The following is a 23,573-nucleotide window of genomic DNA, read 5'->3' as shown; positions in this document are numbered from 1 at the left end:
TTCTATTGCAAGGGGGCTTGCGGGTGACTTATACATTGCATCCTTTAATCAAAAGGGTGACAACTACCTTTCGCTTGCTCGACAGGTAGGGGTTATGGGTGTGTGCACAACCAGGGGCTCTGCGCCATTGCAGTAATAGCCATGTTATCCGGTGTGCTTGGAAAGAAACAACCAAGCTACAAAACTGTACTGAATTTTTCAGTCAGCTATTTGAATAAGATAGTGAAATTACATATATGCACAAACTTGGTGCATTCGAATATTTTGTCTTGTGTATCCAAAGCCAAAGCTCGACATACATCGACTGATGCAGGCTTGCCGTTACCTATCCGTCTTGTGACAAACAAGTTTTTAATCATCACAACATCCTTTCTTTTTTCTCATCCAATACCAGGAGAGACGACCCCTGCGGTAGTTGAAAAAAAGAGACTTCTTTATCGCCTGCCATGTCTGTTTTCTTTTTTTTTCTTTTTAGAAATTTTCCACCGAATCATGCTTTTTTAGGTAACAAGGTCATTTGAAGCCCAAATATTTGTTAGGAATCCCTGTTAGATGTACCCCTTCTGAAATTGGTTATGTCTTGGTACAGGTTCAACCGCCAGGGGAAAAACCCTAGCATAGGGGAGCAAATTTACCCCTGCGCCATAGTGTTCAGCTTAGTCTATACATAGTTACTTCGGAACAGAGGTGAGTTCTTGGGGAAGGTCAAGGCCTCGGTAAGCGCGACCCCTTCATGCTGGTCCAGCCCGACGTGGCCACCCCTCGATTGAGAGGAGAAGCCGCTGCCACCGACGCCCTCGCCGAGGATATACTCGAACCCAACGTTGAGGTGCTCTACGAAGAATGTATAGTGACGCATCTTAGACGGCGACACCAGCTCCAGCTGGAAACCGGTGACTTTGTCCTTCAGGGTGCCCGTGGTAGCCCCGCCGTACGTTTTGGTGACGGTAGCGTAGTCCTCTGTCTCCGAGGGCGTCCCGAGCGTGCTTCGGAAGACCACAGCTCCGTCGTGGAACAACACGACGGATTGATGAGTGAGGTCCGGGATGAGGTTGGAGGTGAAGGAAAAGTAGCTGAGCACATAAGGGCCTAACATGGCGCGTACCGCTTGGAGGCTTCTCATGCAAGTAAACCAACTATAAATCACCGGAAGTAAGCGTCAGATACAACTGGATTGGTACAAAAGGTGATTTGGCCGAATATCACCAAAAAGATCTCACCTGAACGAGGACCAAAACCGCTCATGGCCCCCCATGCCTTTCCACTTGATGAGTTTACCCTTGATTTCCACGTTTGTTTCGACCGTCCCGGCTGGAATAGGTTGCGACCAATAGTAGTAAGGAATGGTCACTGTGGATGCGTTCTCAGCCGGCCACGTGGACCCATCTGCCGCGAGTGGCTTCGCCCGAGACGTTATAATGATTCTGCCTTTGACGGTGTCCGAATCCAATGTTATAATGGCTTCCTGCATAGCTGCGTCGACAAGGAAAGAGAATTTCCATCCGGCCTCCTTGTCTACCCACAAACCGCGGGTTCCCAAAGAGCACGTTTCGACGACGGAACGCTGTGCGTAATACACTTCGGAAAATCTTGTGCGGTCCTCGAATCCAAACTCTATAGACACGCGCAGGTTGCCAGTTCCCAGGATGGCGTAATTGGGATCTCTGTAAAATCCGAAAATAAAGGACTGCATTCCATCTTCGGAAACGCCATCAAATTCCCATTGCTCTCCGCCCGAAGAGTTGAGCGGTTGGAGTTTTGGCTCTTCCAGGCTTCCCACGGCATACAATGGAAAGTCCACAATAGTCCTGCCTTTTGCCATCTCGTTCGATGTAATGTTGCTTATTCGGCAGCCTGATCCGGTGCCAGCCTCCTCGACTGCTAGGTGAACCTGCTGATTAGGAAACAGATCGCTTCCCGGCTCGCGCCAGTGGGAGGGCCAAGGCTCTGGCCAGTCGGGGCTGGTCGCAGTTGCGGTGGCCAGCAGGCTGTATACAAATATGAAGCTGGGCAGCATCGTGGGTTCTTGGTAAGAAAAAATAGGACAAATTTACGCGTACAAGGTTCACGCTTGAGTCTGACACAATGAAGAAACTTCTACAATCTTTGTTGCGAAAGCAAATATAAGGCTTCAAATTTATGGCTGCTGTTTTCGGCCCTCTATTCTAAGTCTACATAGCACGTCCGAAGTCATTCGGAGTTGCGACAGCAAGCAAGGCGGCTCCACAGATGTATAAAATGGTCGCGAAGGAGAAGAGATAGGGGTGACTGCTGCGAGGAGCCTTCGTTAAGCAAACCTTTCTTGGCGTGTGGTTGTCAAGACAAAGCACTGCAAGCATGCAAACATCAAACTATGGCTCGCTGCCAACATCACGCTCCGCCGTTGTCTTGGGCAATGATGAGCGCCTCCGCATCGAGCGCCATCTGCCGCTGCCCGCACTGCGACCCAACGAGGTCCTGGTGCAGGTCAAGGCCGTGGCCATCAATCCATGCGATTACAAGATGCACCAAAGGTTCCCCTGTCCTGGGGCGGTCGACGGTTGCGATTTTGCAGGGGTGATTGTCGGGGTCGGGCCTGAGGTCCTCAAGTTCGGACTTGGCGACAGGGTCTGTGGGGCAGTTCACGGCTCGAACCCTCTTCGGCCCGAGTCGGGCTCCTTCACCGACTACATGACGTCCGAGTCCGAGTTCACGCTTAAAATCCCAGCCGGCTTGTCGTTCGAACAGGCCGTGGGGATGGGCGTGACAGGTATAGGGACGTTGGGCATGGCGTTGTTCAGGACGTTGCAGCTGCCGGGGAGCCTGGACCGGCCGGCGACGAAGCCGCGAACAGTGCTCGTGCACGGTGGTAGCTCCTCAGTAGGGACCATGGCCATCCAGCTTCTGCGACTGTGAGTGACAACCCCGCAGCTCCTGCATACGAATGGCGCAACGCATCTTATTATTGGCTAACATGCTGGGGGAGTTGCACACAAGACTCGGACACGTACCCATAGCTACTTGTTCTCCCAAAAACTTTGCACTTGCCCGAAGGTTCGGCGCAGAGGAAGTCTTTGACTACAACTCTCCGGACTGCGCCGCAGCCATCAAGGCCTATACCAAAAACACACTGTCTTACATATTGGACCCTTTTACCGATGCAAAGAGTGTGGATCTCTGTTACAAGGCCATGGGGCGCGCTGGAGGCCGCTACTGCTGTTTGGAGATGTATCCAGAGTACGTTCTCCAGCGCAAGTCGATCAAGGTGGGCTTCGTGATGGGCCCTCTTTTGCTGGGCCACCGGTTGGCGCTGAGCCAGGGCTACGAAAGGGACGAGGATCCCGAAATGCGCGCATTCGGCGTGGAGTGGTATAAGGACGTGCAGAAGATGCTTGACCGGGGTCTGTTGAAACGGCACCCTATCAAACTTTTGGGCGACAGTTTCGAGGCGTTGATTGAGGGGGTTGAAATGCTGCAGAGAAAAGAAGTTTCGGGGGAGAAACTGGTGGTTGCCCTCGACAGTGAACAGTCAAAGCCAGTTTTGACGAAGTAGCTATGATATAATTAAAACAAAGCGAAATTGGGAAACCACTCGTCCTCGAGAACTCCTTGGCTAAATGGGTTCTCGTCACAAAAAGACCACTTCCAATCAACTAAAATTTAAACAAGCTCAGTATCTTGTGGGCTGGTAACACTCCCAGATCCCTCTTGTTTTTTTTTGTTTTTCTTTTTGTTAAAAAAAAGAAAAAAAAAAAAAAACTAGTGCAGCCAGTCCCCAGAAGGAAGGTTGTAAGCGCCCGAACATTGGCTCCATTTGGCGAACAGTAAAAAGAATCCCCCGACATGCCGATTACATATAAATAGATACATATCTGATCATCGCAGATTGGTTGACTGGCGCTGCCCCTGTAACCAACTTAACACCTTTACGAAGCCCAGTTTAAATACCAACAATATCTCGCGACTGCATGTGGAAATGTTGAACTCAGCAGCCTGTATTGTTCTTGCCATCACAGCGGTCTTGGGCCGTATGATCTACACCCACTTCTATTCAAACACCTGTGCTGCGATGAAACGGGCTCTAGCGCACATTCCAGAGCTCCATTTTGAAGAGGATGACACGCCTGAGCGATACAGGACAGAGACTCGCTCCCTCGTGAGAAAAGGGTACGAAAGATACCTCCAGTATGGCATCCCATTCCAGATGCGTAATCCGGTGTCCGAGCTAGGCAATCAGGTTGTGCTTCCTGTGAAATACCTCGAGGAAGTCAAGCGCGCTCCCAGGTCGCTGTACAGTTTCGAGGCCTTCTCTGAGAAAGTGTTTCTGCTGAAATACATTGACGCGCCTCGCCAGACGGATGCTCTCCTCTACGCGGTTAAACTGGATATCAATAAGAACATGGGTGAGTAAGGCGTCCCGGCACAGTATTGGGGAGGGGCTCTCAAGCTGATCGTCGCAATGGAGCTACCTAGATCATATATTAAACGGGCTCTGGGATGAGACCCAGGTGCTTCTAAAGGAGACGGTTCCCGTTACCGGCCAGATCACAATTCCCGGCGGCGAACTTGCCTGCAACATCATCGCGCGCACCATGTCCTATGTCCTCGTGGGGCCCTCGCTCTGCCGGAACCCCGAGTGGACCAAGATCGCGATAGAAGCGACGTTTGCCCTGGTCGCAGGCACTCAGGGCCTCCGCGACAGATATTCGCCCGGATGGAGATGGCTGGCCCGGTTTCAACGCTCGTCAGAAAAGCTGGGAGAGGTGCGGGAAAAGGCCATGGAGCTGATCAAGCCGTTGCACGAAGAAAGAATGAAGGCTCTCAAAGATGACAGTGGCCAATTCCGAAACTTTTACGATACTATCTTCTGGACGATGAACAAGAGAAAGGTAGATAGATCGCTCAGGGCAATTGTCGACCAGCAGCTGTTCTTAACCCTGGCATCCATCCACACCACCGCCGGAACCCTGCAGTCCATACTGTGTGACTGGCTCGCCCATCCCGAGTACCATGACGAGATCCTGGCCGAGATCAACAAGAGGCTAGCTGCGTTCAAGGGTGCCGGAGGCAAATGGACTCAGCAGGAAGTTAACGAGATGAAAAAGTTGGATAGTTTCATGAAGGAAAGCACGCGGGTAAACCCGGTCGGTTGCAGTAAGGGACATCCACGCCAAACACCGACTGCAGTTAGACAATCATGTACCAATCATGCCCAAGGCTGACCGCATCTTGTGTGATTACCAGTGACAGTCCAGCGCTACGCCCAAAGGACTCATACTTTTAGCGACGGGTTCGTCCTGCCGGCGGGGACCATCTTCCAATTTCCCTCGGATGCCGTCCATCATGATCCGAAGCTCTTTCCCGACCCCGAAAAGTTCGACGGGCATCGATTCCTCCGCCTTCGCGAAAAAGACGCAAATGCATATCACTACGGCTACGTCTCGGACACGACTCTGAACTGGGGCGCTGGTACGCACGCCTGCCCGGGACGCTTTCTCGCCACTTATGTCCTCAAGTTTGCGTTCATCGCATTGATCACGCAGTACGACCTATCATTCCCGGAGGGCACGGGGAAACCGGGATATTTTTATTTTGACAATTCGGTGAGGATTGACCCGACGGCGAAGCTGGATATAAAGAAGAGCTCTTAGTTGCAGAAATTCTCAAATGTCCTCGGCAAACAGGAAACATGAATTGAGGCCTAGAACTGTTGCCTAGTGTAAGTTTCCTAGTTGCCTAAGGGCGTGATCTTCTGACTTGATCGAGTTTTCAGCAATTAGGCGGTACTTTAACCTGGTAGGAAAAAAAAGGGGGGGAGTGGCTTGGAAGTAGATTTTTCTTTTTCGACCGGGCTACCCGGGATGACCAGGGGCTATGGGTTGTGGCCGCAAAAAAGCCTCTTTTCACATACCCCTCGGTCATCATCGTTTCACGTAGTGATCAACTCTAGTTTAACGACTCTTATTGTTTGGCGATAGCTTCAAAGATCTATATCAGCCGTTCTTCACAATGTTAAGTCCCTGTACCAGCGCTCATCTATCTTGGTATCGAGTACGCCCAGCAGGAATAAACGCGCGCTATAGCCGTCGTCACAATCCAGCCCGTCTAACAAACGAGCCGCTATACACTCGTTTCGTTGGTCTTCCGATCGAACCCACAAGCCTTTTAGTTGGTTTGTAGAGTCCCATAACGACGGAGGGTCTCTTCAAGCCCAAACAAGTCAAAGGGGCGGTATCGAAACTGGCTGCAGAAAGAGAATTAGAAATGTGGGGACAATATACAAATATAACTAATGCGAAGATCACCTGAACCCCTGTCTCCCCCGACTCTCTTGGCAGCTTGGCAGCTTGCACAGCCCTGTGTTACAAAAAAAAAAATGCATCACTGAAAACGAACCAAGACCCTCGTCCTTCAGGCTAATGCTAGTGGCTCGGTACATATGTTCCGCAAACACACCACTTTGTCGGGTGGCGGCTCCACACCACCGAGATAACTTTTTAGGGGTGGTAGTCGGTCGAGCGTATCCACAATACGAAGCACACACACCTTTGCTAGTGATATTAATTCGTCTCTACATTCGGACCCGAATCTACGACCTGTCAAGCTGTGGACTGTGGTCAACCTTCCGGTCCTGTAACTGTTAGCACCCAAATGCGGTGTTAAAACAAACGCTCCAGTCCCTAGCTAATGCTGTTGTCCAGGCAAACATAACCTGCAATAATCAAGTCCATCGTATCTACGACCGGCAGTCCCAATGTTGAAACTGGTCTACAAAGTACCTTATGCACTCCGTAGTGGTTCTCGCGGATTGTGTTGGTGTCCGCCTTTGGATTGAGTTCACATTTGGCCTTGCTTGGCCTTCCTCGTGTTTGATTGCAAATTCATTTTAACTTGGCCAATACACATCCTACCTAGACGGCTGAGATTTTTCCCTACCTAGCCAATTGAGATTTGAATCTTTTCAACACAAGATGGAGACGAAAGACACGGAGAGAGCACACCAGGGCTTAAGAAATCAAGTGTAGATACAGGGTAGATTTGAGTACCGACCATGCCACTGCGGGTCCCCATCCATGCCAGGCTGCATTTGCAAGGTAGGTAATTACCTGGGTAGGTACCTTGGTAGGTAAGATACCTAGGGATGGTAGGCAGTACCTACCTAGGTAGGTAGGTACCTACCTAGACACAAGAGACAGAACTGCAAACGTGCAGCCCCCATCCTGTGTTACCACCGCTGCCTGCTCATTTCGCGTCCTGCTTCAACTTGAACCATCGCTCCTGCTCTTGTTTTCTCCCTTCCTCATCTAGCCACAAAATAAAAACCCAAAATACCCCCATACTGTCCTTCATTCAATACAACAGCATCAGGAAGACAACCAACTCAAACTTAACACAAGGAGATAAACAGAAACCTAACCCTTGCCCAAATCCCACCATTCCAACATGGAAAAAGCAAAGGATTCGTTGCCGACAACTGGTGACCCCGTTCCTTCCCAAGGAACGATCAACCCCGTAGACGAAACAGGCGGTTCAGCGTCTGACGAGAAAAAGGCAAAGAAGGGTTGCGATTTTTGGTTCACTTTCTCCAGCCTTGTTCTTACGGCCTTCCTTAGCGCACTGGAAGGCTCAGTCGTATCCACTGCACTACCGACCATTGCGCGTGCCCTCGAGGCTTCCGAAAACTACGTTTGGGTAGTCAATGTTTACTACCTGTCAAAGTATGTAGGCGAAATGGCTCCTTGGCCCTCACTTTGCCCTCACCTTGGCCTCAATCTTGGCTCAGCTTGCCTTGACCTGGTCTCTACTTTGCATACATCAACAGGAGACCTGGCTTACCTATCTTCTCCGCTTCTCTAGTGCTGCCTTCCAGCCCATTTACGGCCAGCTGGCTGATCTTTGGGGTCGACGATGGCTTACCATCGGCGCTGTTGTCATCTTTACCGTCGGCAGTGGTATATGCGGTGGTGCGACATCGATTGACATGCTCATCGGCGGCCGAGCAATCCAAGGCTTGGGCTCTGCTGGTATCAATAGTAAGTCGTGACTGGGGGTTTTGCTTGTGTTTTCTTTCTTCAGTCAAATGCATTCAAAGAAGCCAAACGAGCTGAGTGACTGACAATCTGTGGTTGCTAGTGCTCGTCGAATTGATCTTGTGCGACCTTTTGCCTTTGCGGGAGCGCGGCCAGTTCTTTGGCATCATCTTTATGTTCGTGATCCTCGGATCCGTCATAGGCCCCTTTCTGGGTGGCATTCTCGTCGATCGGGTTTCCTGGAGATGGGTATTCTATATCAACATACCCTTCTCTGGCGTTTGTGTGGTACTTTTGTTCTTTTTCCTCCACATTAAGAATGCTGGGACCGGCAACTTCATTGACAAAGTGAAGAGGATTGACTTTTTCGGCAACTTTCTGCTCGCGGCGTCAGTGGGCTCCTGCCTGTTCGCCCTCACGTACGGCGATACACGGTATCCCTTCTCCGACACGCGCATCATTGTGAGCCTCGTCCTAGGACTTCTGGGTCACGTTGCCTTTATGTTTTTCGAAGCCTCGCCATGGTGCAAGGAGCCCGTCATGCCGATGGTGCTGTTCAAAAATAGGACGTCTGCAGGCGCGTACATTGCGACATTTCTCCAGACCCTTGTCTCTTTCTGGGTCCTCTACTTCCTCCCGCTCTATTTCCAATCGACTCAGCTGGTCTCCGCCACGAGATCAGGTGTCATGCTCCTGCCATTCTCCGTCGTCTACGCCCTCTCATCTCTGGCGGGGGGTGCGCTAACGACGAAACTGGGCCGTTTCCGAAACATTCATTTCGCCTCTTTCGCCCTCATGACCATCGGCATGGGCACTCTCACGATACTTAATAGGAGTACATCTTTGGCCGTCATCGTTGTGCTCGAGATGATCGTTGCCTTAGCCATTGGTGTCCCCACAGCAAACCTGTTGACGGCGATCCAAGCCGCCTTGCCCGACGAGCTAAACGCTCTCAGCACAGGTACCTTTGCGTTCCTGAGGAGTGTGGGCACCATCTGGGGTGTCAGCATCCCGGCAGCCATATTCAACAACCGCTTCGATCAGCTCTTGCCTGAGCTCTCTGACCCGACTGCCGTGAGGGCCCTCCAGCGTGGAGGGGCATACCAACAGGCAACGAGCGAATTTGTGGATTCTTTCCCTTCTGATGTGCGTGATGTGATCATCAGTATCTACGAGCGGAGTCTGGAGCGAGTCTGGCAGATCGGAATCGTCTTTGCTGGCGTTGGGTTCCTGGTCATTTTCCTGGAAAGAGATTTGAAGCTGGGAACTCAGAAAAAGACGGAAGACATAGAAATCAACGACATCCCCCAGACAGCCGCCGATAATTCTGCGTCCCGCCCAAACACAATTAACGATACTGCTTCTCAAGCCCCTATCTTGAAGCAACGACGGTCAACAAACCAAGAGCGAGAGACTGTCTAGGGCAAGATGCAACAAAAGTCGGGGACACATCGAATTAACAACGGAACTACTTTGGTTCCTTGCCCACTAGGCGGGTAGACTGCTTGGGGGTACCTGCTCGGACCACCAAAAGTTTTGTAGTCATGGTAGGAATAGAGGAAAGGGTAGGAAAAGGACAGTCTGGATCTTTAGATCTCATATATGCTACGGGATTTGTTACACTGTCAAGCCGCGGAACATCTTCTTCAGGTTTGGCTCATATTTTTTTTTTCTTTTGTTTTCCGTTTTCTTTTTCGCTTCTTTCTTCTTCTCTCATCCGTCTCTTTGTACGCTGCCGGCAGCATACACCAAGGCGGTAGAATGCCGCTATTTTGCATGTCATTCGCCAATAGAAGATTTTGATAATTAATTATAAAGTTGGCAGCATGCTGTTTTTGCTACCGAAAAAACAAGTCTTCAAGATAAGGCAAGCAGGACATAAAACAAACAGAGCTATCATAATGTGCTGATCCAATTTGACAATGGACAGTACCGAAAGTGGGGGAATAGAATGCAGCAAATTTAAACGACAGACAGACCAGTACACGCATTTTCTTTTCAAGTCTGCCTAAATGTGTGCTGAAACATCCAGCGGCACCCTCTGCACGCCCAGAACCTTGTCCAGGAATTGGAAGGTCTTCTGGTTGCACAGGGCCAAGGCGCCCATTTTTGCCTGCAGGCTGCCCTGGCCCTCGCTCTCGGGCACCCAGAGCTCCTTGTCCTTGGCTGCCACGCCCGTGAGCCCGTCGTAGCAGCGCCGCGTGTGGCTGTCTACGTCCAGGTAGAGCGACTTGCCGGCACCCGAGAGGAAGACGGGACATCGCACCTCGGAAAGGAAGCTGTCGCTTTCCACGCCGCCGCCGTCCGTGGGGGAGTGGCTCTTCTTGCCGTTGGCACGGCTGCCGTCGCTCTTTCCGCTCAGGGTATAGTTCTTCATATTGAGCAGTATCTGGGACGGCGATGACAGGCCAAACAAGGTTCCGGTCAAGGCTATTTCCCACTTCATCTGAAACCAGAGCCGGGACACGACGGTCATGAGCTTGTCTACGAAGCCGGAGCTGATGATGCCCGAAGTCCAGGCCGAGATGAAGAGCGGGGATACGTGGGCGGTGCCAAAGTCCCACATGTCGTAAAAAGGGTCCTGTAGGTGTTTTTTTTTCTCTTGCAGTCAGATGGAGTAGTTTGCCAAATGAATTCATAGTTACGATTACTGCACATCGATTCAAATCCAAAGTCCAATATTGCAAATTAAACTGGTGGCGAAATTGAAAGAAAGCCAGATGTTTTTCGTTGTTTTTTCTTGAACCAACAAGAGCACAAAAAGAGTAGGGAATTGGGAGGGTGAGGGGGGAAAAAGGAAACCTACAATGGAAACACAAGCTTTCACCCTCCGGTCGACCGCAGATCGCAGCGCATAGTAACCACCCATGGAGGCACCGGATACGGCAATGGCCTTCATGTCGAGCTCCAAGCCGGGGTGCTGCGCACTGTATGCCTCGAGATAGTCGAGAACAGAACTGGTAACAACCTCCCAGTCGGGACGCACCCGCAGCCCGTGCTTCCTCAGCACGATGCCCTGGCCCGGCCCGTCAAAGGTGAGCACGGCATATCCCAGCCCCGGTCCCGCAGCAGGGTAGAGGTAGTACAGCTCCTCCTGGCACGAATCGGCACCGCCCAGGAAGACGAGGACGGGGATCTTGTCGCGCCCCGGGATGCGTTTTCCGGGCGGAGGCAGGTACAGCAGTCCGGGGAGGGCCTGCGCGCCGCACGGAATCGACAGCGCGCGCACCTCGCCCTCCATCAGTGCCAGGGCCTTGCGGAACAGCCTGCCGACCTTCTCGGCCACGGGCAGCGCACGCGGGTCCTGCGTCGGGGGCGCGTTGCCACCCTCGGCGCCCAGGTCCGACACGTACATGTAGCCGCTGGCGCGGGCGTAGTTGGAGGCGCGCAAGTAGGCCCTCCGCGCGGCCTCGCGGTCGCCGCCCTCGCGCGCCTGGTCGGCGAGCGCCTCGGCCCACCACGACTGCCTGCGCCAAGCCTCCTCCCAGGATGCCGCGTCGTCGGACTTGATCTCGCCCACGGCCTCGAGCACCTCGGCCACGTCAGCACCGCCGTAGCACGCCGTGCCCAGGATGCGGACCGTTTCGAAGTCGAAGAAGCCGCTGCGCGGGAAGAACTTATGCATCTTGACGGGTCTGAAGGCGAGAGGAATAGGGGGGGAAGACAGCTTCAATGGTGAGACACAAGCGGTGTGAGGGATTTATTTTTCCGATGCCCGTTTTCGTAAAGTTGATGGCGGTAAAATACCTTTTTGCTAACCTACAGTGTGCACTGAGGAGGAAATCCACCACACCATCATGTTTTTTTTTTTTTTTTTTTTTTTTTTTTTTTTTTTTTTTTTTTTGGTACAGTTTAATATGTGAGATATGCAAAAGATTCGGCGTGTCGGAGTTGAAGTAACGATGTGGTTCGGAGCGGGTCACGTAGTACACCCCCTGAATGAATGTACCGATCGGGGATAGCCTAGTTAATTTAAACTAATCGCATCTCAGTAGTCCGGCTATAAGTGGATATACACAACAGGGAAGATATACTCAACCCCCAACTGTCACCGGGTTCCTCACAACTCCCCCTTTGCGACTTGAGAAACTCACATTCCCTCTTGGTTTTCCTGGTACCTGAGGCAGTGAGACGACATAGATCATCTCCATTGCTCCATCAGCCTCGTGCTCATCTTATCAAAACAAACACAAAGTGTCAAAATTGCCGCTCCCGCATCTCCATAGCGGTACGTTGACCTGGTCTGCATTAACTATGGCCTCCCAAGATGGTACCACGGAGCTCCTGTCCCAGTCCGTGAACAGCACATGCATCCCTGGCAGCACCTATCATGTGGATAGAGGTCGGGCGAGCTCAGCCTCGACGCCACCAACATCACCGCCCCTGTCAGAGGTTGACTACACGCCGCTACTTGAATCAACCCAGGAACCCCGACACGAATATACTCAACTTGCTCACAGCCTGGTAAAGGCAATGGCGGACTACGTGGGCCATCTGCAGGAAGAAAATCTTCCTATGCCTAGCCTCGAACCAGCTGCTCAAGTCCACGGCGGCCTCAAAGTGCAGGGTGGCGTAGCGGCACGAGATACTGTCGTTAAACTGGCGCAAAAAATCGTCGCCATGACAATGGACCCAGAGATGAAACTATTCATCAGCTCCCTGCAGGTAAGTGGTTTATAACACACCTTTTCCCGTGGCAGCCTGGTTAACAAAACGGGGTTTTCTTTTCTTGGAATAGTTCCATTTCTGCTCGTCGCTCAAAGTTGCTATCGATTTGAGAGTCCACGAGTATGTTCCTCGTCAAGGGACGATAAACTGTTCCGAATTAGCCACAAAAGTTGGCGCAGATGAGACTGTTTTGGGTATGTACATTTGGCGTCTATTACCGCGGCATTCCCTTTGTATAAATAGCTGTAACCCACCCATATAAAAAGATTATTTACTTATATAAATTTATCCCTCGTAAATAGTCCGAATTATGCGGGTCCTAATTACTCAACATGTCTTTTCTTCTCCCACACCCGGTACATATGCCCACACGACTATTTCCTGGTGTATAATGAAGTCGCCCGACATAATTGATCTTTTGGGCCACCGGTAAGTCGGTTCCCGGGGCCATCGCATTTTGCACTCCTTACAGCTTATGCAAATATCTCATTACTCCTTCCCTCCGCAAAGTTAAACCCATGGCAGGATAAAAAGAAAGAGAGAAAAAAAACTAACTCTAAAGCACACTTTTCCCGCTGTCCCCCTTTTTGTAGATTGGACGAGTGTTTCCGCGCCTCGAGTCGCCAGGCCGACGCGTTGGCCCTCGCTCGATACCGCGAGCCCCACGAAGCCGATACCCTAGGGTTCGGTTTGGCCTTTAATACGACGGCCAACTTTTGGGAGGTTTTGGCGCGTGATACAGAGGGAAAACGTTCGCAACGGTTTAACCGCGCGATGAGGGCTGTGAATATTAACGCTTTGGAAGTAATTCCGCGTATATACCCTTTTAACCGCATCGGAGGAAACGGGCTATTGGTCGACGTCGGTGGCGGCCTAGGCCAGGTCGCGCGGGCGATTATGGCCACGAACCAAGGGAGCCGGTTGCAAAGGTGTATTGTCCAAGATGTTTGTGCGGCCGACGACGTGTTGGAAGAGGTGTTGGAGTCGAATCGAAAATTGGGAGTGGAGCTGCAAAGACACGATTTTTTCGATAAGCAGCCGGTGACAGGTGAGCTTCGAATTCCCGCTTTTAATATAAAGCACGTAGTAGCTGACCCACGATATGGCTGTTTTAAAACTCCAGGCGCTTCTATCTACTTTTTCCGTCACATCTTCCACGATTGGCCGGACCGGGCCTGTGTTAAAATCCTGAAGCAGATAGTCCAAGCCATGGGCAGGGATAGCAGGTTGCTAATCTGCGACCAGGTCGTGGACGACGAGCCGTCTATCCCGGCCACGCTGTACGATATTGATATGTGGACCCTTTTCGGTGGTAAGGAAAGGAATCGGTCTGAATGGGAAGCCTTATTCCGGGCTGCAGACGAAAGGCTGTACATAAAAAAGGTGTGGACAACTACCGAGGCCCCAACGACCATTTTGGAAGTTTGTCTTTGGTAAAGTACGGCGTGGCAACGTTTGAGATTCCGTCGACGTGGTCCGTTATTGGAATTAATGGGGTGGCCAAAATCGAATGGAAGACTAAAAGTGCCAAAGGCGTTGAACAAGCTAATTTTGGAAAAGCAAGAAGAAGAAGAAAACCGAGCGATAAAGGCGGACTGGCTGTTCAGGGGTGGGGGAGTAACAAGTGCAGTGAGGAAAGAAAGATGCTAGAGTCGAGTGAGTGTCTCAACTATCAACTGTAAAAATCTGAATAAATGCTCAACCATTTGTATTCATTCATCTCGTACTAGAAAAGTGAACATTAATCATGTTTGGCAAGCTGAGAGGAAGCGTCCATGGCGAACTGCAAGCCACGGTATCCAGAACGGCGCTATGTTATATTATTCTAGACCAGCAAAGCTTGTGTACTTGAAGGATTTCTAACAATCCTAAAGGAAAGAAAGATCTGGACAGACTTTCATCTGGACGCCAACCCTCACCGAGATACTTAAAAACAGCGAAAATCGACAAGTTGTCCTCAGACCTGAACGAGAGTGATTTTTGTGTGGACCCACAGGTACAAACAAAGCCACGAATTGAGCCACGGCTCAATTGGTGGAGCTTTCGGCTTCAGGGATAAGCCCTGAGACTAAGCTATTGGATGAATAGACTTCCAAAAATAACGGCCCAAAAAGCAAACTGGGAAAACTATCATACAACACAATTGAAAGTCCGCATCAGATGTGTTCCAATCAGCCATTGCGGCACTCGAGTACCAACTCTCCAAGGCGTCGCGCGCCAACTTCTGGAGTTCGGAACGCTTGTTCTTCGGTTGTTTCGAGCGAGTTTTCCAACACTCGCTCAAGCTGCTCCTCACGGCTGCGCCGGCTTGCCTCCATGTCAAATGCCTTTGGGCAAACACTCATTGCCAAGTAACGGAAAATTTCATAATAATCAGGTTCAGAACAATCAACCTCAGGCAGAGTCGCCCATGCTTGAGGTCTTTGAACATTGCCCCTGGGGCCAGCCATTGTCAAAGCCAAAGAATTTAAACGGCATGTTGTGTTGAGGGGCGATTCTAGGTTCGAGAGCTCGTATGCTTCTAGGTTCGAGAGCCCGTATGCTTGCCTGCGAGTCTACGGAACTATATAGCGACCTTAGGTACCTGGTTGGTCACTGCGCCTAGTGACGTCCAAAGCTTCTCGAATTTCAAGCTTTACAAGCGGCAATCGGCTCTAGGACGAGTCTTACAAAGGCATCGTTCAGTCGCTTTGCCTCGACGGCCGAAGTTCCCGTCTCCACACCCAAGGAACGACCACTCACGGCCAAAAGGCAGCACCTGATCGAGTCGACAAAGACAGAACCAACAAGGCCCCTGAGTTGCATGGCTTTCGTGCCTTCGACCTCCTTCATGACGTCCCAGTGCACCTTGGTGAGTGTTGTCGCTTTCCGCAGCTGGCTGCTGCTGAAAAGTGGCCGCCAGTGCGCCACCTCAAGCAGAACCACCCCCAGGCTGTAGATCTCGGCGACCTTGGTCCAGCCTGACTGTGCCACAGATGGGTGTCGGTAGTAGTCCAACCCACCTTCGTTACCAGTACCGCCATCGCCGCCCCATTCCCCCGCCTCCAGGGAGTTGTCGTCTGAGGGCCGACTGTACTGGAACCCACAGATGTAGGGTGAGGTAACATCTGACGATGGTGACGATGGTGACGATGGTGACGATGATGACGATGGGCTACTCCCCCACGCTGCGGCGGAAGAGGGCCACGTGCCTGGGCCGAAAAGTACGTTGCTACTGCGCATGGACTTGTGAAGCCAGTCGGACACATGCAGGAGCGATACGGCAGATGCAAGCCTGTACGCCAGTGCGAGGCGGTCGCCTAGCGGCGGACGAGAGTGGTGCAACTTGGCAGCCTGTATGAGATCAAGCAGTGACGCTGGCACTTGCCGGGCTGGTGACCTCGGAGGTAGGCGGTAGACAAATCCGATGCGTTGCACCGAGCCGTCAGTACTCTCTTCATGGGACCTGTCGCGGTACAGGCCTAGGGATTCAAACAGACAGAAGTCGGCAGCGGCCCCAGCTGAGCAAAGTAGGGTTCCGAGCGCCTCAATACGGGTAAGAATTTCGGCTTGAGCTGGGTTCCCAGCTGTCACTACCTTCCACTCCACCAGCACTGGCGTCTTTGTTTTCCCTTTTTTCTGGTACTCGCCCATGTATCTCGACTTCGCTTGGCTGACGTCGGCATGGTCATGGACCTCGAAGCTTTCCAACTCGGCCGTATTGATATAAGTAACCCGCTTGGCCGCCTCCTCCACCTTTTCGGCCTGTATGGCCTTGGCCCGCGCGAGCAGCTTGACGATGCTGGACGGTGTTCTCTTCTCGGACCCATCGTCATCGGATGCCAGATTGCTTTTATCTTTTGCAATTCCCTCCTTTACTTGCACAATAACCTGGTCAATGAGTTGTTGTATATTGATACTGCTTTTGACAATTGAGGGAAGAAATCTTTCGAGCCCATCCAGGACGGTCGTGGCGATTTGTGCCTCGTTAAGCTCCTTGGGCCTGACACGGACCCAAAAGTCGTCGAGCTCCTTGAGTACGCCGGCCACGACGCGAGCAGCTTCGTCCTCTTCAGCCTTTGCGAGGTCCCAAAGGTCGTTGTTAAGTTGTGCTAGCTGTTCAACAAGCTTCTGGAATTCCTCTTTGTGCGATAGGCACCAGCGAAGCCGGGACCTAAAACTATTGGGCTTCAGTGTCTTCTGCTCCTTCAGCATCGCGACCCAGGAGCTTTTTGATTCGGGAGCAACGAGACCATCGCCTGTGGTGGCCGCGGGGGTTCCCGGCTGCTCTTCGCCCAGGTTGTACTTATCGAGGAACTTGGATGCGGCGAATTGCTGTCTACGTTGGACTTCATTCAAATGGCTTAGAAAAACTTCTTGGTCCCTACGAGGCCGTTGAAGCAGGATACACGCCCCATCCGGCTCGTCAACCTTGCAATACCGGCCCAGCTGTTCGAATTTGAAGGCCTCGAAGCGGTAGCGTAGGGCCAGGTAATGAAGCCCGGTGTCCTCAAGGAAGAGGTCGGAAAGCGCGTTATATCCATCCAGCGCCCCTTTGAAGCCGAACAGAAGCCCGGCAGCCCCGAGAGCAGTACCAACGGCAAATTCCATAAGCCTTTCTTTTCGGTTGTTGTCCTAATTTTGTTGGTTATCTTCCTTGGCGGAGGTGTTCGAACTGTCAACCCTTGATGTCGGTCCTGGTCGCATCTTGCCAGGCTTCCGGCGTGCGCAAATGTTAGTTTTTACACCTCTTAGATTGATTTCCTTTTCTTTAGAATAAGCCTACCAAACCTTTTATCCAATCATAGGAAACAATTCAAGTACGAATTGGGAACAGCCGCCAAGCTGCAACCGCAAAGCTACGTGGCTGTTCTTTATTTGATCGCACCCGTGGTGGTTGCGAACACTGTACTACTTCAAACTTTGGGTGTCGCCAATGAGAAGAAATAATCGATGACCCCTCTCTAGATGGAGATCTTATTTGTTCCTCACCTTCTCACTACCGTGGCCTGCTTTCTCGGGTCTTCCCCACCTTCACCATGCCCGATGTGTCATCGTTCTGGCCGGAGTCTTCCTCCTTTGGGCTCTACGCGTTGACAAAATCCGGAAGCGAGACGGCTGAGAGCGACGTGAATGAGCTCTCGCCGCTGGCAACGAACCCTGAAGCATCCGCCATTTTCGAACTAGCTGTTCATCTGAACTTACCCTCGCGCGATGTGCCATATCTCATGGATATCAGGTCTTCTGAGACGGACCTTTTGCACCCCAAGTACGGGCGGTTCTCAACGCTCACTATGCTCGGCACGGGTGCAACCTGCGGCGTGATGCTGTACCGCACCGGGCCCGTCGATAGGGCCCTTTGCCCTCCAGGAACCCTTATTGCTGTTAAGAGATACCACCCTGTCCACGAGGAGCAACACGCGGATGCCTGGAAGAAGACACATCAACTGTTGTGGCGAGAACTGATAACCTTGTGTCATCCACTTCTGAAAGATGACGAAAACGTTTGTAATTTGATTTTCGTTATATGGGAAGACGCGAGCTTGCTACCGGCCCTGGCTCTCGAATTCGCGGCATACGGAAGCCTTGAAGACTGCCTCCAGGACATACGGTCATACAGCCCTTCGTTGAGGAAGGCCCATCTTAGCCTTGACATCGCAGCTGGTCTTACTGCCATTCACCAGTGCGGCCTAGTCCACGGCGATATAAAACCAGCCAATATCTTGATCTATCATCACAATTCCAGGCTTATTATTGCCAAAATATCAGACCTTAACGGTGTTGCACCTGCGACCAGATACGCCTCTGTTGCCTATACGATGGCAACCCCATCCTGGCAGGCCCCGGAGGTTGTGTGTACTCCTAAAGAGCTCGTCAACTACCGACTAGCAGACGTTTATTCCTTTGGCATGGTGCTGGCAACGATGTGGACCAAGGCCGGCTGGATCCCCCGCGGCGGCTGCGTTATCGATGCGTGCCTCATGTGGAATCTTAGTAGGCCAGATCGTGAAAGATTCATCCAGACAGTGAAGCTGATGCCGGACGATCGGGAGAAGAGTGCGTTAAACATATCTCTGAAAATGACGCGTGCAGAGTTGGTTGAGCTCTTGCCCTTGGCAGATATCATCAAAAACACGCTGTCCACGTTGCCACTCACCCGTTCGCCAATGGAAGACATCTTAAGAGCCCATTTTGTGGGCTTTGCTCACGCACACGCGCGAGTTAGCCAGTATGTCCCCCAAAAAGAAAGATAAAAGTCCATTTAAGAGCGGCCCTGTTTGTTTCTCGGTTTGCTGACTTTGAGCTGGACGAAATAAGACCTACAGAAACCAACAGTAAGATATGGAACGACCGATCGGGGCCCCCTTTACCGCTCCTGACGAGCTACAATCAGCAAAGTGACAAATTTCGGCGAAATATGTTCTGCAGCATTTTGCGAGCGGCTGAGGAGCGGGAAAAGACAATCTCAATGCCCTTTGAAGGATTCGACGACCTCATTGACAGACCTGAGGATGATGAGCAATTACTGTTGGAACATATCAAGGCTCTGTTTCAAGCAAACCGCAAGAAGTTTCTATTTAACCCCGAGGCTCGCAAACTGGGCTCCCTGGCGCAGAATCTGGCACTGTCACTTTTTTTAGGGGTTGGGATACAAGAGGATGAAGTCATGGCAATGAGGTGGCTTTCATTTGGTGCTCTCGCGGGCGATGGGTATTGTCCGTTTTGGTATGCAATATTCGAGGCCTCAACTGCCTCGAGGCGGCAAGAACCACGGACCTCAGGTCCTCTTCCGCAGCGGCTTTGGTGTGCACTGGCCGCCCTCAACGGCTTGCCGTCGGCCTGGAAGAGCTTTGCGACGAGCAGTCCCCAACTTCGTCCGGCAATGGAAAGGCTCATGCGGCAAATGTTTTGCGGCGGCCAGAGAGGGACGCGCGCGTTTGACTCCAAGTCTCTACTAACCCTCCACGAATCTCTGAGACAAAACCCCGAACTAGCCGGGCTGCCAGCTTTCATCGGGCAAAAACAAGATCCCCGCGGGACAACGCCGGTGCACATCATCGCTGCCTCAGGTGGAGTTGAGATGCTTGACTCCCTCCTAGCGAAAATCGGCTCGGAAGGATTTGTCAACATCAAGAACTCGCTTGGAGAGACGCCAATGTTCTACGCCCTTCGGGCGGGGAGAGATGATATCGCACGATACCTCCACAGCAAGGGCGCGTCAGTCTCAGACGTCAGCACCGAGGGGCTAACGCCCATGCACTGCCTCAGCGCGGTCATGATCGAAGACGAAGAGGCGGCAAAGCTTGCACTAACTTTTTCCCGCGGTGACGCGAAGCTCGATACGGTGGCGTTCAAACGAGACCTAGAGACTGCTGTCTACACTGCGGACTTGGCAGCAGGTACTCCCTTGTTTTGGGCCGCATTCGAGTCTCGGCCGCTACTTTTCTCTGCGTTACTGGAACTGCATGCGAGACCGGGTCACCATATACATCGGAGAGACTACGACTGGCTGGTTCAGATCCTGGCATGTCTCAACCAGCACGAGATGCTCATGGGAGCCCTCGAAGTGCGGGACCGTGTCACGGAGGGTTCAGATTCAGCCAAAACAGAAAAGGCGCCGACAACGCAGCAGCTAGGACAACGGCTCGAGGTCTATTACTTTCAAACTCCTCGCGAATGGATTCTTGACGGTTGTCCTCGTGTATTTTACACCAGACTCCTGTGCTCTGTCCTTGCTCCAAACCCCCGTTTGCTTTGGTATCGACGGATTTTGCATCTTGAACGCCTCGCAGAAGCTAAGAGGCGGACCGTAGAGCTGCTTTTAAGGCATGGCGCCAAACCAGAAGGTGATGACTATGGAGAGGTTCCTTTGAAACAAGCCATCCTCAGCCGCGACACAGTCCCATTTAAAATGATGCTGGAGCACCTGATAGTCTCTGTCGGTCGCGAAACGGTAGAAAAGCACTTTTCTGATCATCTTGTATATGATGGGCAGAACGCGCTCATGCAAGCAATCGAGTCTGACGCTCGGGAGATCTTCAGGCTTCTCATAGAAAAGCATCCCTCCTTGGTAAATTTTAAATCATCCAAGGATGGGAAAACGCCCTTGCACACCGCAGCCAGCTCGACCTGGCCGGGATTGGTACAGGCGCTGCTTGCGAAAAGGGGCGACCTCTTGACCCTTCGGGACCATCTCGGTCTGACCGCGTTCGCGGAGGCCATAATGGTCGGCCCGAACCTCGAGGCCGCCGCCGAAATAGCCCGTCACCTGACTATCGCTGGAGCAGAAGTCCTAAGAGCGGTTCTCGGCCCGGATCCAACTAGCGGATTCACTTTATTCGGCCAGGTGGTGATGTACCTGGCCCGGCACTGCAGCGACCGCGGGATGTATCGACTCCGCTTCCTTGTCCAACGTTACGGCCCGCCGTCTTTTTTGCCATCAGTGGGCAAAAGCTGCAACATATTCGGGTTAGTCATATGGCAGCGCCCAATGCCAACCCACGTCGAGGCTGTGGCGCTGCACCGCAGCTTGCTCCAGTACCTACTGGAGCTTTTTCCTGATAAAATCAATTACGTCGATGACGAAGGTATGGCTCCCCTGCACTGGGCCACTCTATTCTGCGACATGCCCGCTGTGGAACTGCTGCTCAAGATGGGAGCCAATTCGTCCCTCGAGGTCGCCGCCGGAGCGATGATGGGACTCACCGCGTTCGACCTGGCTGTGAATCTACCCCAGTTAGCGGCCCTTGCAGGAATACCCACCCTTGGAGGCAAGAAGGAAAATGACCTCTGGCAGGTGAACCTTGAAAGAATCCTCAAGCTGCTGAGCGTGGGGGACGAATCCATAGCCACGGTTGCGGAAGCAATTGCCAGGACAGCCCCCGACTTCGGGGCGAGCACAAAGTCGCATGAAGACCTTGTGCGTGGTAAGTGAAGCACCAAGCTTGAGGTTGCCATTTTTGACGGTTAACTAACAGATGTGCTAATTCATAAGGCAAGCCGGTGCCGCTGGATGAAGGCGGAAGCGAGGAATACCGCCGAAGGATCCCCAGGGAGCCCAGCAGCTCACCATCCCCGTCCCCAACGCAGGATGGGCCGCCAGGGACCTCGTTGTGGAGCTACATAAGCGTCGACGGCCTAACAAAGTTTTGCAGCGCCGGGGAGGGACCCGCTATCCCTCCTGAGAGGTACCTCAAAGAGAGGCCAGTTCCGCCAGCGGCCTTTGCTGCGGATTTGCAAGCTGAGAACCGTGCAATGATACGGTTCAGGAACAAGATGGACATCATTTCCGTTTATGCAAGCCACGCCAGGCAACATCTCCCGGCTGACTGGGGCGTCCACATAAAGCCGGACTTCAATGCGGTGTATTACAAGAATATCAAAAGCGGGATAACGACGTCTGAGTTCCCTGGAGGTTTGAAGCCTGTGATGAAGAACCATGAAGTGTTGCAAAGATGGATTAACAGCCTTTAGTAACCGGCTTGGGGCAATGATTAACATTCCGTGTCGAGATAAGTTGAAAGCTTAAAAGGGCAAAAAGATAAAGCAGTCTGCCAGGGAGCCACCAACATGGGCGACCGCCTTGGCAGCCGGGACACAGCCCTAGCCCTCCATCCATACCGGGATACTGTGCTTACAACCAACAGCCGTGGAGAGCAGTTCTGCTTGGCCATTGTGTGAATCACCACAATCTCAGGTGTTTCATAAGCTGGCAGGAAAACGCCGCAAGACACAGAGTATTGGCAACCGACTCATTGAAAAGCATGCAGCCAGACTTGGCCTTCATATCTTTGTTAAGGGGAAAGGTCGAGCTCGAAATAAACTTAGTAGTTGCACAGGGGCCATGGCTTTTCTCTCTCTCTCTCTCTCTCTCTCTCTCTCTCTCTCTCTCTCTCTCTCTCTCTCTCTCTCTCTCTCTTTTTTTTTTTTTTTGGCTTCATTGCGGACTTATTTGACTAGGGGGAGCTGGAATGCATGCACCCAACCCCTCTGTTCGAGCTCTATGTCCGACAGCTGAGGCTTCACCAGGGAGCAAACTAGTTCTAGACTCCAAATATATATTAATGACGGAGTAGCTCTGGGTGACGATGTTATTCTCTCAGATACGTAGTTTCAAATTTGGGGTCCCCTTTGCAAGCCTGAGCCGAGTGCTGTATAAAATGCGTTCATCTCCACCACCATTATGACCATGGTAAGACCAGAGGTGGCGATTCCACACTCATTTACATTATAATGACAGAAAAAAAAGGATAAATCATAGGTAACAAACGCTTCCCACACAATATGTGTGTGTCTTCTTGGATCAAAAAAGACAAAAACATACAACACCGAGGATTCCCCAGTGGTCACCCACCTGAGTACTAGTTCGGCCCTCACTGGTTTGACTAGGGGAGAGCGGACGGGATCCCGTATATTCCAGTGGGTATGGTCGTATGTGCTAGGTTATCCATGCAGTCCTGTTTAAGAAACTTGATAGACTTCACTCCTGCGTGTTCGATCACTTGTTCAACTGGACCAGGTTAGTGTGAGTGTGGCATAAAGATCCGCGATGAGTGCCCACCACGAACTGTACAGTACGCTCTAGTACTCGCCCAGGCACTCGGCCAGATATCAACCGGATCGGCTTCTGGCAAACCCCAGTAACCCCTGAGAAAACCTCAAGGCAAGACATGGAGTTTTAAGCCGCCGAGGTTCATACATGGGGGAGAACGAGACATTCCCCTAGTTCTAACAATTTGTCAACCAGGGCCATTCAGGTTTGTCAGGTTAGACCTGGCATCTTCTGCCTTTATTACATTATTATCGTGTATTACAGCCGAATGGGCTGCTGAAATTATTTATTATGGACATCATCCATGTCGAATAAGCTGCAACTACACTTACGGGGTGCCATCGCAACTTAAAATCTTGCTTTCC

General features: G+C 51.8%; 8 protein-coding genes across 8 annotated transcripts; 5 read left to right on the top strand and 3 right to left on the bottom strand.

Moving 5' to 3' along the window:
- Window positions 1-148: 148 nt before the first annotated feature.
- On the bottom strand, window positions 149-3,765 carry PgNI_10621 (uncharacterized protein). The gene is made up of 3 exons (XM_031130594.1): window positions 2,974-3,765; window positions 1,221-2,889; window positions 149-1,136 (listed from the first exon to the last, which is right to left on the bottom strand). Exons 2-3 carry the CDS (start codon window positions 2,015-2,017, stop codon window positions 662-664), a joined length of 1,272 nt encoding a protein of 423 aa, XP_030980257.1. The 5' UTR covers window positions 2,018-2,889; window positions 2,974-3,765; the 3' UTR covers window positions 149-661.
- On the top strand, window positions 2,338-3,532 carry PgNI_10622 (uncharacterized protein; the record flags this gene model as incomplete). The annotated part of the gene is made up of 2 exons (XM_031130595.1): window positions 2,338-2,891; window positions 2,977-3,532. 2 exons carry the CDS (start codon window positions 2,338-2,340, stop codon window positions 3,530-3,532), a joined length of 1,110 nt encoding a protein of 369 aa, XP_030980254.1.
- On the top strand, window positions 3,715-6,065 carry PgNI_10620 (uncharacterized protein). The gene is made up of 3 exons (XM_031130593.1): window positions 3,715-4,382; window positions 4,453-5,133; window positions 5,224-6,065. The coding sequence occupies exons 1-3, from the start codon at window positions 3,956-3,958 to the stop codon at window positions 5,628-5,630; spliced, it is 1,515 nt and encodes a 504-aa protein (XP_030980256.1). The 5' UTR covers window positions 3,715-3,955; the 3' UTR covers window positions 5,631-6,065.
- Window positions 6,066-6,693: 628 nt separating this feature from the next.
- Window positions 6,694-11,761, top strand: PgNI_10618 (uncharacterized protein). Its single transcript, XM_031130591.1, has 3 exons — window positions 6,694-7,697; window positions 7,837-8,012; window positions 8,113-11,761. The coding sequence occupies exons 1-3, from the start codon at window positions 7,423-7,425 to the stop codon at window positions 9,429-9,431; spliced, it is 1,770 nt and encodes a 589-aa protein (XP_030979515.1). The 5' UTR covers window positions 6,694-7,422; the 3' UTR covers window positions 9,432-11,761.
- Window positions 10,018-11,634, bottom strand: PgNI_10619 (uncharacterized protein; the record flags this gene model as incomplete). The annotated part of the gene is made up of 2 exons (XM_031130592.1): window positions 10,018-10,590; window positions 10,816-11,634. The coding sequence occupies 2 exons, from the start codon at window positions 11,632-11,634 to the stop codon at window positions 10,018-10,020; spliced, it is 1,392 nt and encodes a 463-aa protein (XP_030979773.1).
- A 276-nt stretch (window positions 11,762-12,037) lies between the features above and the next one.
- PgNI_10617 (uncharacterized protein) lies at window positions 12,038-14,433 on the top strand. The gene is made up of 5 exons (XM_031130590.1): window positions 12,038-12,674; window positions 12,748-12,871; window positions 12,980-13,106; window positions 13,271-13,725; window positions 13,801-14,433. Exons 1-5 carry the CDS (start codon window positions 12,264-12,266, stop codon window positions 14,112-14,114), a joined length of 1,431 nt encoding a protein of 476 aa, XP_030979516.1. The 5' UTR covers window positions 12,038-12,263; the 3' UTR covers window positions 14,115-14,433.
- A 183-nt stretch (window positions 14,434-14,616) lies between these two features.
- On the top strand, window positions 14,617-22,571 carry PgNI_10615 (uncharacterized protein). Its single transcript, XM_031130588.1, has 3 exons — window positions 14,617-18,885; window positions 18,975-21,583; window positions 21,652-22,571. The coding sequence occupies exons 1-3, from the start codon at window positions 17,696-17,698 to the stop codon at window positions 22,128-22,130; spliced, it is 4,278 nt and encodes a 1,425-aa protein (XP_030979518.1). The 5' UTR covers window positions 14,617-17,695; the 3' UTR covers window positions 22,131-22,571.
- PgNI_10616 (uncharacterized protein) lies at window positions 15,306-17,267 on the bottom strand (the record flags this gene model as incomplete). The annotated part of the gene is made up of 1 exon (XM_031130589.1): window positions 15,306-17,267. One exon carries the CDS (start codon window positions 17,265-17,267, stop codon window positions 15,306-15,308), a length of 1,962 nt encoding a protein of 653 aa, XP_030979517.1.
- Window positions 22,572-23,573: the final 1,002 nt, after the last annotated feature.

This window comes from Pyricularia grisea, chromosome VII (genome assembly GCF_004355905.1).
Source record: "Pyricularia grisea strain NI907 chromosome VII, whole genome shotgun sequence".
Classification (NCBI taxonomy): Eukaryota; Fungi; Ascomycota; class Sordariomycetes; order Magnaporthales; family Pyriculariaceae; genus Pyricularia; species Pyricularia grisea.
The sequence above is the reverse complement of the archived record's forward strand: the minus strand, read 5'-3'. Positions and strand labels throughout refer to the sequence as shown.

Bases quoted from the DNA above. Each gene is read 5' to 3' on its own strand.
- PgNI_10621 (XM_031130594.1), bottom strand. From the start codon at position 2,017: ATGCTGCCCAGCTTCATATTTGTATACAGCCTGCTGGCCACCGCAACT. The intron at 1,137-1,220 runs GTGAGATCTTTT...GGTGATTTATAG, and splicing joins CGGTTTTGGTCCTCGTTCAG to TTGGTTTACTTGCATGAGAA.
- PgNI_10620 (XM_031130593.1), top strand. From the start codon at position 3,956: ATGTTGAACTCAGCAGCCTGTATTGTTCTTGCCATCACAGCGGTCTTG. The intron at 4,383-4,452 runs GTGAGTAAGGCG...GGAGCTACCTAG, and splicing joins GGATATCAATAAGAACATGG to ATCATATATTAAACGGGCTC. The intron at 5,134-5,223 runs GTAAGGGACATC...TGTGATTACCAG, and splicing joins GGTAAACCCGGTCGGTTGCA to TGACAGTCCAGCGCTACGCC.
- PgNI_10618 (XM_031130591.1), top strand. From the start codon at position 7,423: ATGGAAAAAGCAAAGGATTCGTTGCCGACAACTGGTGACCCCGTTCCT. The intron at 7,698-7,836 runs GTATGTAGGCGA...CCGCTTCTCTAG, and splicing joins AATGTTTACTACCTGTCAAA to TGCTGCCTTCCAGCCCATTT. The intron at 8,013-8,112 runs GTAAGTCGTGAC...TGTGGTTGCTAG, and splicing joins GGGCTCTGCTGGTATCAATA to TGCTCGTCGAATTGATCTTG.
- PgNI_10617 (XM_031130590.1), top strand. From the start codon at position 12,264: ATGGCCTCCCAAGATGGTACCACGGAGCTCCTGTCCCAGTCCGTGAAC. The intron at 12,675-12,747 runs GTAAGTGGTTTA...TTCTTGGAATAG, and splicing joins TATTCATCAGCTCCCTGCAG to TTCCATTTCTGCTCGTCGCT. The intron at 13,107-13,270 runs GTAAGTCGGTTC...CCCTTTTTGTAG, and splicing joins ATTGATCTTTTGGGCCACCG to ATTGGACGAGTGTTTCCGCG.
- PgNI_10615 (XM_031130588.1), top strand. From the start codon at position 17,696: ATGCCCGATGTGTCATCGTTCTGGCCGGAGTCTTCCTCCTTTGGGCTC. The intron at 18,886-18,974 runs GTATGTCCCCCA...GGACGAAATAAG, and splicing joins GCACACGCGCGAGTTAGCCA to ACCTACAGAAACCAACAGTA. The intron at 21,584-21,651 runs GTAAGTGAAGCA...CTAATTCATAAG, and splicing joins GCATGAAGACCTTGTGCGTG to GCAAGCCGGTGCCGCTGGAT.